General features: G+C 42.2%; 1 protein-coding gene across 1 annotated transcript in view; it reads left to right on the top strand.

The window, feature by feature from the left end:
- Positions 1-227: 227 nt before the first annotated feature.
- LOC308088123 (formin-binding protein 1-like) overlaps positions 228-15,732 on the top strand; it is a gene marked incomplete at its 3' end in the record, with an annotated part of 35,913 nt that continues 20,408 nt past the window's right edge. The window contains exons 1-9 of the mRNA XM_080432489.1: positions 228-357; positions 2,793-2,908; positions 5,283-5,339; positions 7,534-7,681; positions 9,478-9,540; positions 10,813-10,917; positions 11,122-11,136; positions 12,817-12,945; positions 14,991-15,137. Coding sequence (XP_080288615.1) covers positions 283-357; positions 2,793-2,908; positions 5,283-5,339; positions 7,534-7,681; positions 9,478-9,540; positions 10,813-10,917; positions 11,122-11,136; positions 12,817-12,945; positions 14,991-15,137 — 855 coding nt within the window. The 5' untranslated portion in view covers positions 228-282. The remainder of the gene's footprint in view (positions 358-2,792; positions 2,909-5,282; positions 5,340-7,533; positions 7,682-9,477; positions 9,541-10,812; positions 10,918-11,121; positions 11,137-12,816; positions 12,946-14,990; positions 15,138-15,732) is intronic.

Raw genomic sequence — 15,732 nt, 5'->3', positions numbered from 1 at the left:
CGGCCGCGGCTGCATTCTCTCTTGTCTCTCAACGGGCGGGTGGGCGCGTGCACGTCGCATGTAGAACAGCCAACAGACAGACAGAGAGAGAGAGAGAGAGAGAGAGAGAGAGAGAGACTGTAGCGGTGGTGGTGTGTTGTTTTGTGTGCCTGCGGCCGGCTGGTGTGTGTGTGTGGTGGTGTGTTGTGTTTGTGTTTGTGTTGTGTAGTGGTGTGGAGCATGGTGATGGCATCGTGAGGTTCGGTTCTGTTCGGTTCGGTGGGTTCGGTCAGAACCGTCAGCATGCAGCAGCCTGAGGGCCGAGGGACCCTGAGACGGACCGGAACGATGAGCTGCAGCTGGGGAACCGAGCTCTGGGTAGGTGGTCTTTATTAAACCATATTTATCATCAATAATATAACCCTTATTATTATCATTAATACCTTATTATTAATACCTTGTATTATAGGAGGAGAGACGATATACTGCCTTTATTAACGTTATACAGTACAGGCTGACCGAGCCTTAGAAATAAGCCGTTAGAAATAACGGCTCCACACGCCATTATTTATATAGGCTTATTACTAGGCTCGGTCAGACTGAGGGGGTTCTGGGGTGGTGTGGGGGGGGGGGTATGGTTGTTATTGTAGAGAACTGGGTTGTCTGGTTCATTACTGGTCTGTCTGTCTAATGCGGGTTTAATGAGGTGGTCTCTCTCTGCCGTTGAGCTGCTGCTCCTCTGCTGCTGAAGCTGTGAGGCCTGCATCATGCCGTCAGGAGGAATACAAAAAAAACGCTCGCCCCAAAACACAGTCGCCCCCCCGGGGTAAATCTGGCGGTATATTCACCTGGTATTCCTAAATGTAACCTCAGTAAAACTATGTCTAAACCTAACCTTATTCCTAAATGTCACCTCAGTAAAACTATGTCTAAACCTAACCTTATTCCTAAACATAACCTCAGTAAAACTATGTCTAAACCTAACCTTATTCCTAAACGTAACCTCAGTAAAACTATGTCTAAACCTAACCTTATTCCTAAACGTAACCTCAGTAAAACTATGTCTAAACCTAACCTTATTCCTAAACGTAACCTCAGTAAAACTATGTCTAAACCTAACCTTATTCCTAACCTGAACCTCAGTAAAACTATGTCTAAACCTATAACCTTATTCCTAAACGTAACGCCAGTAAAACTATGCCTAAACCTAACCTTATTCCTAAACGTAACCTCAGTAAAACTATGCCTAAGCCTAACCTTATTCCTAAACGTAACCTCAGTAAAACTATGTCTAAACCTAACCTTATTCCTAAACGTAACCTCAGTAAAACTATGCCTAAACCTAACCTTATTCCTAAACGTAACCTCAGTAAAACTATGCCTAAACCTAACCTTATTCCTAAACGTAACCTCAGTAAAACTATGCCTAAACCTAACCTTATTCCTAAACGTAACCTCAGTAAAACTATGCCTAAACCTAACCTTATTCCTAAACGTAACCTCAGTAAAACTATGCCTAACCCTAAACTTATTTCTAACCTTATTCTCTTTGTAAAACAAAGACAGGAATACAAGAACCGCTGGTCCGCGAAAAAAAAACAAAGGGGGGCGAGTGTGTTTTGGGGCGAGGCTTCCGGTGACCGTTCAGCATCACATGAATATGCAGCAGAACGGAACGTGGTCTAACGGCCTGCCCTGCACGCTGCACCGGGGCTGCTGATGGAAGGAGCCTTGTTCATCACATGGATGGATGGATGGATGATGAATTATGAATTATGAATTCATTCATTCATCATTTCATTCATTCATTCATCCATTAATGGATGAATGAATGAAATGATGATGACGAAGGCCCCGGCTCGGCTGCAGGCGCGCGTCTCCGCCATAGCAACGCGCCCGCGCAATGATGCTGCTCAGGCCCCGTGCATGGACCATACTGCATGGATGGGTGGATGGGTGGATGGGTGGATGAATGGATGGGTGGATGGCAGTGGTGTAAAGTAACTAAGTACATTTACTCAAGTACTGTACTTAAGTAAAATGTTTAGGTATTTTTTACTTTGCCGGAGTATGTCCCATTGTCAGTACTTTTACTTCTACTCGCTACATCTCGCTACATACAGAGGCAATTATCACTACAATTATTTGAAAACTTTAGAGATACTTTGTAGATTTTGATTATTATTAAAAATCATACATTAACCACTTCAGCCCTATATATACATTTCAGAAAATTTGAAAATAGCCGATCTACAAGCTCACAATGCGTCGCAATGTCGCAATTCCAATGGTGAAAGCTGTGTTGTTTCACCCGATGAAAGAATGCCTCACCGAATCCGGCTATTATATCGGCTTTTTTTCAACAAAAAACATTAAGTGTCTCTGTGGGTTTTATAAACATTGAACCAATGAAAAGTATCAACAAACTTTGTGACTAAATAATAATTACATTTGGCCACCCCCCCACCCCCCCTTTCAAGTCAAAAGTTTGACGTTAGGTAGTCATGCATATTATGCATTTTGGGGAGTGTGAAGGCCTTTGCAGACAGGGTGCGATTTTTCACACGGAAAAAACGGACAATATCATTGTTTAAATGAACACATGGTTCTCTATGACCTCATGCACACCGGCTCCCAATTTACCGTGCGGCGATGCGATGCGGCGATGCGTTTTTCTTTCCAATCGAACCCAGTTCGATTCGTGCGTCTTTTCACATGCGGTAAAAACTGATTGACTAATCGCACCCTGTTCTGCAAAGGCCTTTAGTGTGTTGTTTTTTTTCTTCAGTGTGTGTGTGTGTTTTTCTCACCAGGACCAGTTTGATAACCTGGAGAGACACACCAGCTGGGGCATCGAGTTTCTGGAGAGATACACCAAGTTTGTCAAAGAGAGAGCCGAGATAGAGCTGAGCTACGCCAAGCAGATCAGGTACTATACTGTACATGACCCTTTGACCTCTGACCCCTACACCTAACCCTGACCCCTAGTTACACCGTCCTTAACGCACTCCAGGTGATTTGCGAGGCAGTTTGCGAGGCACGTCAACAACGTTCGGCGCGGCAACTCGCTCTCTTTAGCTCGCTCGGTTGGTGCCTCTCGTGGTTCAAGTTCGCTTGAGAATGTTGCGCCTCCGTTGCGGTCCAAAACTATACTTTATCGACAAAAAAACTAATCGTCCACGGTCGTCGGAAAAAAGAGTGCCGACAGTGGAAATCGATCACTTGAGGTTGGGACCGGCAGTCCAATGCTTAGCGAAGCACACCACCAGACCAGTTGCGTAAGTAGGGTTTTGTGCTGAATTAGAATGTGACACCGCCCCTACCGGGGGTGGAGTCCTTGTGTCTTTGGTGTTTCGACCAGGTGGGGCCAGGCGTCCATGTTTCTTTGGTGTTTCGACCAGGCGAGGCGTGGTTCTCACACAGCGAGTGACGTAGGCGGAAAGGGAAATGAAAAGGCGGGGCTTGCGCCTACGTTTTCAGAAAGTTTTCACTCCAAACACCAAAAGTCATTTTTATCACTGTGCGTCTCCATGCAGGCTTATTAGAGTTAACCCATGGAGGTGACGCGAAACGCTTCACCTTCGTGACGCATGACGTGTCGCAAAAGCGGAGAGCCCCAAATAGGCCCCGCCCCGTCACATTTCCCAACCTGGAAGAAGGGGTGATTTAGGAGTATGCACTGGGTGAGCAACTCAATGCAAGTGGATGGCCGGGAATTTCCGGTGCCCTCTCTATTATTTTTAACTCTATGGTGTAACCACTTCAACCATTATTTTATACTTTGCGCTATTCAAAAATAGCAGACATACAGAATTCCAGAATTGGAAAAACATTGGAGTTAAAGGTAAAGACTTCAGACTCCACCTTCTAGCCCGTAGCACTGGCCCCAGCGTTGACCACCTTGCAGGCTTATGCAAAGGCTAAAATGTCATTTAGATAGCATGTTATATTAGGCAGATGCCAGGTTAATTTGTAGACCTTTAAATCAAGGGTGCGAGCACGACTCCAACTCCTTTCAACGATACCGAACTCTCTTACCGGGTGCACGGTCTGGAAAAGTTACTTTACAATAAATCTCTAAAAGAGAACACCAGCACTCACGGAAACTGTCCTGTAAGGCACTTTTATTTATATACTGTATATAAGTAGGCATGGGTACGCTGCGGAGCGGACAGCAATGTACATGTCAAGCCTTCATCAGCGCTGTGTGCTGCGGGGCAACGGAAGTGTCCCAGATATAGTGTCCCTGGGTAAGACAACTTCCCCTGTCCGTGTAGATGTCAACAACTTCCAACCAACTTGTACAAAAAGCGCAAACAAAATACAAATTCATATATACTGGCTGAGTCCTCAAAAAGAGACCATTACATGTAATTTCAGAGCCTAAATTGTAAATTGCAGGGTATAACTGTATAAATGTACTGTGAAAACTGTAAGACTCCACCGACACGCCTAGTGCTGTCCAAGCACCTAGGATATGGAACGCCCTACCCTTGGCAATCAGAAAAGCCAATTCTCTGACATCTTTTAAATCACTTCTAAAAAACACATCTGTTCAGGAAAGCCTTCCCCTATAGGTCACATCATCAACACCATAATTATTATGCTGCGTATGTCTGTATCTGTTTGTTTGTCGATGTGGGCAACGAGACCATCGTTTTTTGTTTTGTTTTGGTCTCCTTTTAGCTTGATTGTTTACATGTGTTTCTTTTCTTTATTTCTTTATTGCTTGTCAGAATTAACTTGTTAACTATGCTATTCCCTTATGCTTTTTTAAACGTTATGTTTTACTTATATATGCTATGCTCCAACTGCTGTTCAGCAGGGGGTATTTATATGCAAATATCCTGGCCAATGGCATTGCAAAACTAAACAATAGGATCCAATGATGATGTTTAGGTGAAAAAAGAAGAGGAAAACAAATTATTTATACCCTTTTTTTTTTAAATAAAATACAAATGTTGCACATCTGTGGGTCTTGCAGGGTTAAAACTAAAACGTTTTTTGTTAGAAGGTTAAAGCTCTATATTCTGATAGTAATAATTGCTAGAGTGTTTGTTCAGCAACAACGGGTCTCAAATGGACCCGTTAGAAGCTCACATCACGTCGCAGCGTGTTGTGAGCTTGTCGATCTGCTATTTGTCGGCAATTGTTCAGCTATTTTCATATTCTGTCCTAGAATGTTGATGTCCTCACAAGTATAGTAATGCAAACGTGTGTGTGTGTGTGTGTGTGTGTGTGTGTGTGTGTGTGTGTGTGTGTGTGCGCGTGTGTGTGCGTGCTCGTGTGTGTTCTCTCTGTAGGAATCTGTCTAAGAAGTACCAGCCTAAGAAAAACTCCAGAGAAGAAGAAGAAAACAGGTTAGTGTCACTTCCTCTTCCTGTTCAAGGACCATGTAAAGAAGGTGTGGTCAGACCGGAGGGCAAACTGGACCAATAGGCTCTATGCACGGCAGCCATAGTGGACCAATAGGCTCATGCAACCATTTAATTTCAAGGACCCCCAGTTTGACATGCATTAGAGGCTACGGACCCCCATTTAATGGCATTTCTATCTCTGGGACCCCAATTTACGTTGTAAAATCTATGTTGATTTAACTCTGAGAGTGTACAAATGTAACCAAATGGACCCGTTACAGACCCATAAGGGTCCATTTGGTTCCTAACTATCCATCATTTAGCTGGGGACCCTCTGGAACTCCCTCAAGGACCCCTGGGGGTCCCCGGACCCCACTTTAAGAACCACTGAAGTAGGCGGCCGCCTTTTTAGGAGACCGGAAGCAGGTTGGAGCAGGTTGGAATTATTTCCAACGGGAGAAGTGAACGTGAACACAGCTTCTGAACCATTCTTTAGCTCCATGGTCACTGAACTAAATATTGGAGCCGATCGTCCACAAGACGCACGATATTCAGAACATTTTGACCCTAAAATGGCTTTTTTTAAGAGAGACAAATCAGGAGAAAATCTACTTTGCTATCGACCATTCTCTGTCCGACACAACACACTCTCTCATGATCTAGCACCGGTCAACAGGACGTTGGCGAGATTTGCCGTCAGACTCCGGCGCCCACTTAGGAGACCATTGTTTACTGTTTCGCCTCTAGTGGCTACAATTAGGATGGCTGATCTTTCTATATCTGATTGGGGCCTCTTCCTTACTTTCTTCACAGGTGTTACCAATGATACGTCAATGTAGATTTAACCATTTATTGCCACAAATGGAATACAGTTAAGCTTTATTCTTTATTTTTGGGAGAATATTCAGCCTGCTAAGCAGGGAATGCTTAAGCAAATCCCCCATAGGGATACAATGTCAACATTAAGCAGTACATTGACATATTAGTTTGAATTAGCAGATATACATGATAATCACAAGTATTTGAGCCTATGCCAGACTCTAATCAAAATGTGGAGGCTAGGGTGGAGGAGGAGCTAGCAAAATGCATTGGTTCAGCATCCAAGAAAGACCTAGAGAATTCGAACCGTATTTAAAGGAACCTATTTGCTAATGCGTGAGCTGTGATTGGAGTATGAGTGTGTGACGTAATGACCAGCAGTGCTGTGAATGGGGAATAGAAAGCTGATGTTCACGTCAGCTGACTGACAGCTAGTTACAGCTTTGGCGTGCAAGACTTCCATGTCCTGCATGAACTAACGCTACGCTTCATCAATGAAGGCTCTGTTCCATTCTGGTTGTTACAATGATACTAATGAAGGCTCTGTTCCATTCTGGTTGTTACAATGATACTAATGAAGGCTCTGCTCCATTCTGGTTGTTACAATGATACTAATGAAGGCTCTGTTCCATTCTGGTTGTTACAATGATACTAATGAAGGCTCTGTTCCATTCTGGTTGTTACAATGATACTAATGAAGGCTCTGTTCCATTCTGGTTGTTACAATGATACTAATGAAGGCTCTGTTCCATTCTGGTTGTTACAATGATACTAATGAAGGCTCTGTTCCATTCTGGTTGTTACAATGATACTAATGAAGGCTCTGTTCCATTCTGGTTGTTACAATGATACTAATGAAGGCTCTGTTCCATTCTGGTTGTTACAAGGATACTAATGAAGGCTCTGTTCCATTCTGGTTGTTACAATGATACTAATGAAGGCTCTGTTCCATTCTGGTCAAAAAGAGTCAGGGTGTTGACAGTGGTGGCTTATCCAACGGACTTGAGGTGCTGAAGCACAGGGCACCAACCTGGGGGGGGAGGCACCAAACGGCGTGAAGAAGAAAAAAAAACGGGAGTCTGAGAGTGTATAAATGGAACCAAATGGACCCGTAATGTTTACACTGTCAGAGTTATGGGGCTCCTTGACATTAAAATGTTTGAGAACCACTGTGCTACACTAAATTGGTAACACCTGTGATGGAAGTAAGGAAGAGGCCCATTTTCTTTCCAATATGGCTACTGTGCATAGAGCATATAGAACGCTTTGAATGTGATCCTTTTACTCCTTACCATTTGTTGATTTTAATGTCGTTAATCTAGAGTGTGTGTGTGTGTGTGTGTGTGTGTGTGTGTGTGTGTGTGTGTGTGTGTTGCAGGTTCTCGTGGTGCCGTGCGTTCGTCTTAACTCTCAGAGAGCTCAGTGAATACTCTGGCCAGCGGGAGGCGCTAGCGGAAAGCCTGAACACAAACGTTGTCACTGAACTCTCACGATATACGCAAGACCTGAAGGCGGAGAGGAAATCGGTACGACACACGCACACACACACACACACACACACACACACACACACACACACACACACACACACACACACACACACACACCCGAACAATTACCATACTTTTAGGGCCGAAAACCCGAAAAGGTGTCATTATGTGCTTAATGTCGTCAAAGTCTTGTATCTAACAAGCTTTGAACTGAGCAGATTGGACCTTCTATTCCAGAGAAAATGGCCAAAACACTTTGGCCGATTTTCGATGAACGATTTTCGAGTTTTGGCCATTGTCGCCCGTTTTTCTTTAACAACACAGGCTAGGAAGGTTGGCCGGTGACAAGCTAGATGCCTGAGTAAAGTTCACTTTGAGCTGCATCCAACACATCCACTGCCATCTCCGTCGACCTTACCATCAGGCCGCTAGGGGCCGTTGAAATTTCTTTTTTGGGGGTAATAGATTTTTTTAAATTTTCTATTATTTTCTTCACTGAACCTGAGACTCGGCCCGGCCCGACTAATTAGCATAGAGTTTGGGATAGGCCCGGAAACGTCGGGTCAGGTTCGGGCATAATTTGAGAACTCTAACTTAAAGGTAGGGTAAGTGATTTGCAATTATTCAAATAATTGCAAAATGGGTCTATGTTCTGATAGAGCTCGTTACTATAGAGTGTCCTGTCCATATAAAGAGTCTCCATGTCTCTCCAGCTCTTTATAAAACAGAAAATGTATTTTGTAGTTTTTTTTTTTTTTTTTGTAGTTTCATTTCCAATTTTATCCAACCAGGACAGAGAACTCAATCAGGATATAGATTAAACAAGTGAAATTGGAAGTGATGACACTAAGAAATGAGCAGACAAAATTTTAACTGGAACACTATACAAATTAAGCTTAAAAATGGGTACTTTCTCCTGATTGGCTGAGATTTTGACACCTACCGAAAAATGTATTTTCTGTTTATTAAAGAGCTGGAGAGACAGGGAGACATCTGTTACTGAACAAACACTCTATAGCAATGATTACTATCAGAATATAGTATTTTAACCTTTTAACAAAATACTTTTTGTTTTAACCAAAAAATATCACTTACCCTACCTTTAAACACACTCAAACACATTTTAATTTCTTAATTTTCAGTTTAAGACTGAAGACTTTTTATAAATCGTGTCAAAATTATAATTTATCAGAGTCAAAACAATGCAACACAAGATAATGATCAGTTGTCTATATACACTAGACACAAGCAGATACAGTTATGGTCTAACGTCTTTTCCATATAAAGTGACTGCCAATAATGGCAAACACAGAACAATGTTTCATTAATTGTTTTGCCCTTCTTTTAGCCAGTCCAACCATTTGTAGCCCTTATCACACACACATCTTATGGACACGCCCTAAGCTGCCAAATTACAAAGCAATTGTTTTTCCATTGTACCCACATGCAGAGATGGCATGAGTGCAAAGTGGTTGGTATTTCAGTATTTTACAGCTGAAGCAAGTATCCATGTACATGTCGGAGATAAGTTCTCTCAACCACATCACTAAATGTATTGTTATATTGAGATAAGGCAAACCAGTCGATTTTAACAGCTTTGTCAATATGGTAATGTACTTGTTGTCCAGTGGTGTGGCGGGGGACACATTTGCCAAAAATAGCAGTTCTACAAGTTCAGCTATTTTTAATGAAGATATTTGGGGTGTCGTTGGGACTCAAAGCGGTCCAAAGTACAGAGACAACTCGGGGTCCAATTGGCTGAGTCTAGAGGGTTTTAAGTGGTTAATTAATTAACGCTAGTGGTTAATTGAGTGTTCTTGTATTTGTTACAGCATTTCCAAGATGGCCGCCGGGCCCAGCAGCACATTGAGAGCTCCTGGAAGCAACTGGAATCCGTATGTTATTATTATTATTTTAAATGGTTCTTTTTATTATTACTAGTGTATGTACATATTTAAAGGCATAGTAGGTGACTTTGCCCTGTGTTTACATAACAACAAAAAAAGAATACCACAACAACCATGGGGAAAAATGCATTCTATTATAGCGCTGTCTTTTTGTGTTTTTCCGTAAATTAATGCCCTACTTCAGTGGTGTCCAAAGTCCGGCCCGCGGGCCATTTGCGGCCCGAGGACAAATCTTATACGGCCCTTGGCTTCATTCCTAAATTGTATTATGAACGGCCCGCCTGCACCTTCCAAAAAATATATTGATTTATAAAAGTGAAAGTTGCATTTTCCTCCTTCGCAGCACCTTCTCTAGCTCTTGCTTAACCCTAAAACCGAAATAAAGTAACAATAAAACGCCCCAAAACGCCCAAAATCCACACTCGCGCGTGCAAGCTGGCCCTTTGGGTGTTTTCATATTTTCTAATTTGCCCCCTTTCGAAAAAGGTTTGGACACCACTGCCCTACTTGATCATAGTACAGAGTCACACAAAAGCATCAACAGTAGCAGACCTACAAGCTCGAAACGCGTTTTGATCTTGTAGATCTGCTACTTTTGATGCTTTTGTGTGACGCGGTTTTGTTTTGGTAGATGGGGATGTTTTTGTTTTCACTGTTTGTTTTGGTTTCCCCCCAAAACCTCCCTGTCTACCAAAACAACACAATACAGTGAGAGGATAGAATGTGTTTCTGTAGGTAAACACCACCACCTAGTGGATGATGACGGCTAGGCTACTATAGAGGGAAGTAATCGGGGGAAAAAATATATGTATATATTCATTGTTTTTTTTTATGTAGACACAGGACACCGTTACACGCTATGCCTTTAAATGGATATATTTATTTTGTGTGTCCTCCAGAGTAAACTATGCCTTTTAAAGAGCTGTATTTATTATTGTCCTCCAGAGTAAACTATGCCTTTAAACAGCTGTATTTATTATTGTCCTCCAGAGTAAACTATGCCTTTAAAGAGCTGTATTTATTATTGTCCTCCAGAGTAAACTATGTCTTTAAACAGCTGTATTTATTATTGTCCTCCAGAGTAAACTATGCCTTTAAACAGCTGTATTTATTATTGTCCTCCAGAGTAAACTATGCCTTTAAACAGCTGTATTTATTATTGTCCTCCAGAGTAAACTATGCCTTTAAACAGCTGTATTTATTATTGTCCTCCAGAGTAAACTATGTCTTTAAACAGCTGTATTTATTATTGTCCTCCAGAGTAAACGTCGTTTTGAACGGGACTGTAAAGAAGCAGAGAGAGCCCAACAGAACTCTGACCGCATAGACAACGAACTGAACAACAAGATGGATGGAGAGAAGTCGGTCTGTCTGTCCGTCTGTCCGTCTGTCTGTCTGTCTGTCTGTCTGTCTGTCTGTCTGTCTGTCTGTCTGTCTGTCTGTCTGTCTGTCTGTCTGTTCAAAGTGCCCCTACACTCAAAAAACGCATAGTGTGAATAACAACATAATTCAGACTACCTGTGTTTTCTTATCTCTTTCTCTCTCTCTCTATCTCTGCACGCATGCCAGCGCTGTTCAGTGAAGGTACAACACACTCACTCACTCACACACACACACACACACACACACACACACACACACACACACACACACACACACACACACACACACACACACACACACACACACACACACACACACACACACACACACACACACACACACACACACACACACACATACACACACACACACACACACACACACTGAGTTCTCTCAGACGGGTAGCTGGCGTCTCCCTTAGAGACAGAAAGGGTGAGAAGTACAAGACTGGGAGTAGAGTCACTGCTCCTTCACTTGGAAAGGAGCCAGTTAAGGTGGTTCAGGCATCTAGATGCCTCCCGAGCATCTCCCTAGTGAGGTCCTCGCTGCACGTCCCACTGGGAGGAGGAGACCTCTAGGCAGACCAAGGACCAGATGGGGGGGGGGATTATATCTCCACACTGGCCTTGGAACGCCTCAGGATCCCCCAGGAGGAAGTGGTTAATGTTGCTCTGGGAAAGGGAAGTCTGGAGCTCTCTGATGAAACTGTTGCCCCCGTGACCCGGCTCCGGATAAGCGGTTGAAGATGGATGGATGTGGATGGACGGATGTATGGATTAATTGATCGATGGATGGAGGCTGATGTTTATTGTCTATTTGTTATTGTAGTTGTACTCCTGTGTTTCTGTATAAAACGTGTCACATTGAAACAGCGTTTCTGTATAAAACGTGTAATAATGGAACTGTGGCCCGTCATGCAGCTCAGTAGAAGCAGCAGTCATACAGTGTTTCTATATAAAAACATGTAACAATGAAACAGTGTTTCTATATAAAAACATGTAACAATGAAACAGTGTTTCTATATAAAAACATGTAACAATGAAACAGTGTTTCCATATAAAAACATGTAACAATGAAACATTGAGTCTATATAAAAAACATGTAACAATAAAACGGTGTTTCTATATAAAAATATGTAACAATGAAACAGTGTTTCTGTATAAAACATGTTACAATGAAACAGTGTTTCTATATAAAAACATGTAACAATGAAACAGTGTTTCTATATAAAAACATGTAACAATGAAACAGTGTTTCTATATAAAAACATGTAACAATGAAACAGTGTTTCTATATAAAAACATGTAACAATGAAACATTGACTCTATATAAAAACATGTAACAATAAAACGGTGTTTCTGTATAAAAACATGTAACAATGAAACAGTGTTTCTATATAAAAACATGTAACAATGAATCAGTGTTTCTATATAAAAACATGTAACAATGAAACAGTGTTTCTATATAAAAACATGTAACAATGAAACAGTGTTTCTATATAAAAACATGTAACAATGAAACAGTGTTTCTATATAAAAACATGTAACAATAAAACGGTGTTTCTATATAAAAACATGTAACAATGAAACAGTGTTTCTATATAAAAACATGTAACAATGAAACAGTGTTTCTGTATAAAAACATGTAACAATGAAACAGTGTTTCTATATAAAAACATGTAACAATAAAACTGTGTTTCTGTATAAAAACATGTAACAATGAAACAGTGTTTCTATATAAAAACATGTAACAATAAAACGGTGTTTCTATATAAAAACATGTAACAATAAAACGGTGTTTCTATATAAAAACATGTAACAATGAAACAGTGTTTCTGTATAAAAACATGTAACAATGAAACGGTGTTTCTATATAAAACAGGCCCGTCATGCAGCTCAGCAGAAGCAGCAGTCAGCTCAGGAGTCCAAACAAGAATACCTGACCAGTTTAAACCAGTTCAACCAGGACCAGAACCAGCACTACCACACCCTCATCCCAGTGATCTTCCAGGTAAGCATCAACCGCCGGGTGCGGTTTTGGTTGTTTTTATGTTGTTCATGTTTTTATAGGGAAAATATCCTATCTACAAAGCTCACGACCAGGCGTGCACATCCGATTATACCCTGGGGAGGGGACACAAGGGCCTATTTTTTAAGTGTTATTCATTTATTTATTATTCAAAATAACTCTTAACTCTCTCAGTGCCACGCCCCGAGATATCCCGAGTTTTTCCAGAGTACCCTCAGTGCCAGCACGAGAAATCCCGAGTTTTTACTTTTGACTGTGGTCGCGCTATTCTGTATATTTTTCATGATCACTTTCGCTTCCTGACTCCTTCAGACTCCGGTTTCATGACGCAGATTCCGTTTCCGGTCCTCATTTTTTTCCCGCGATCATTTTCGGCCAGAATAGGGAAAGTCACAGTTTTTCACACGGTATAAAAAACTAACGGAGAGGTCCACGTCTACTCTCTTTGGTCTGGGTGACGATCAGTCATCGTAGTCGTGTATCGCATCGTAATTTAGCCCGATCAACGATTGTCAAAAATGTCAACATCCGGTTATGACCGGATATGACGTGAGCCTGTTTGGGAGGGGGCGAGTGAGCCAGCGAGGTCATCAATGTGTCGATTTGTTGCTCTCTACTGGTAGAACTGTATTATGGGTTTAAAAACCCAATCAGATCATTTATTTGAATGAAAAATTACAAAATTAAAAAAAACGCAAATTTCTGGCACTGGGGGAGTACTTTATGAAAATACTCTTGGCAGTGAAAGAGTTAAATAACTCATGGTGGGGGGGGGGGACAAATCTGATGTTTGGCGGGGGCATGTTAGCCGTGGCGTGGCCAGACTATATCACTGCATGGATATGAGTCTGGTGCTTCTATGAACACGTTTTGTTAGACCTACAACCAACTACCAATTACAGTCTCCCATATTTGAATACTGGTCCCTGATTGGTCACCCCAGACTTCGGGAGCAGGAAATGGATTCACAACGGAGCGGTGCCAGACCCAAATCGCATTTTGTTTTATTTGCACTGGCTTATTGGTCTGGTCCCATGCTAGGGGCATGTCACCGCATGTCATCGCTGAGCAACACTGTTGACAAAATACATGATGTTAGGGTTACCTTTAACACATTCCATGCCAGAGGTTAATCTCATAATGTACTCACCAGTGCCAACATTTTTTTTTTTTTTTTTTTTTTTTTGTCGCCATAGACCTTGTTAAAATCCTTAAGATTGAGCTCTGCACTGTTTGTAAACATCGCCCAGATCTCCCCGCGTCTACCAGAAAAAAACACGTGTCAAACGGAGCTCCATGGTTGTAGTTAGAGCGGTTTACGTTAAACAGTGATATGCGAGGAGAAAAAACTACAAGGAGAAAATTGAGTTTCAGTTTCGTCCTTAGAACGAGGGCCGACGGGATCGGCAAAACCGGATCCCAAATAATTCTGTTTCCGGTGGTCAAACCGGAACCGGAAATGGATAAAAAAAAATCCGAAAGTGCACCTGGGGTGAAATCAACGCGAACCGGCGGTTCGCGTAAATCTACGCGATTGGCACGTGGCGGCTTTAAATAGGTTTGCGTAGATCTACGCGATTAGCACTCAATGTGTTAAAGGACGACTTCACCCATTTTCATATAATTGGTCCTCACTAATGCTCATGGAAAAATCTGGGGAAAAAAATCTACTCGGTCTGTGTCAGTATCTATGAGCTTGGATTTCCCATCGATGATGTCACTGGTAGGCGGGTTTTTGAACTGTCCACAGCCCTCCTCTGAGACACAGACCAAGTGTGAGCGTTAGTGAGAAGCAGTTATATGAAGATAGGTAAAAAAATGGGTGAAGTCGTCCTTTAACCATTTACTGTTTTGTCATTTATCAGACACAGTTATCAATAACGACGTGTGTGTGTGTGTGTGTGTGTGTGTGTGTGTGTGTGTGTGTGTGTGTGTGTGTGTGTGTGTGTGTGTGTGTGTGTGTGTGTGTGTGTGTGTGTGTGTGTGTGTGTGTGTGTGTGTGTGTGTGTGTGTGTGTGTGTGAACAGCGCATCCAGGACATGGAGGAGAGGAGGATAGAGAGAGTGGGAGGAGCCATGCGTAACGTAGCGGAGGTGGAGAGGAAGGTTCTGCCCATCGTGTCTCGCTGTCTGGACGGAATCACTCATTCTGCTGAGAGCATCCAGCCACAGATGGTCTGTGTTACACCTGAACACACCATTACTGAACACCATCTATCACTGAACACCTGAACACACTGTTATTGAACACCTGAACACACCATCTATCACTGAACACCTGAACACACTGTTACTGAACACCTGAACACACCATCTATCACTGAACACCTGAACACACTGTTACTGAACACCTGAACACACCATCTATCACTGAACACCTGAACACACCATCTATCACTGAACACCTGAACACACTGTTACTGAACACCTGAACACACTGTTACTGAACACATGAACACACCATCTATCACTGAACACCTGGACACACCATCTATCACTGAACACCTGAACACACTGTTACTGAACACCTGAACACACTGTTACTGAACACCTGAACACACCATCTATCACTGAACACCTGAACACACCATCTATCACTGAACACCTGAACACACTGTTACTGAACACCTGAACACACTGTTACTGAACACCTGAACACACCATCTATCACTGAACACCTGGACACACCATCTATCACTGAACACCTGAACACACTGTCACTGAACACCTGAACACACTGTTACTGAACACATGAACACACCATCTATCA

This window comes from Gymnoscopelus braueri (assembly GCF_963280865.1).
Source record: "Gymnoscopelus braueri genome assembly, chromosome: 7".
NCBI classification, from domain to species: Eukaryota; Metazoa; Chordata; class Actinopteri; order Myctophiformes; family Myctophidae; genus Gymnoscopelus; species Gymnoscopelus braueri.
This window is presented reverse-complemented; position numbering and strand designations above follow the sequence as displayed.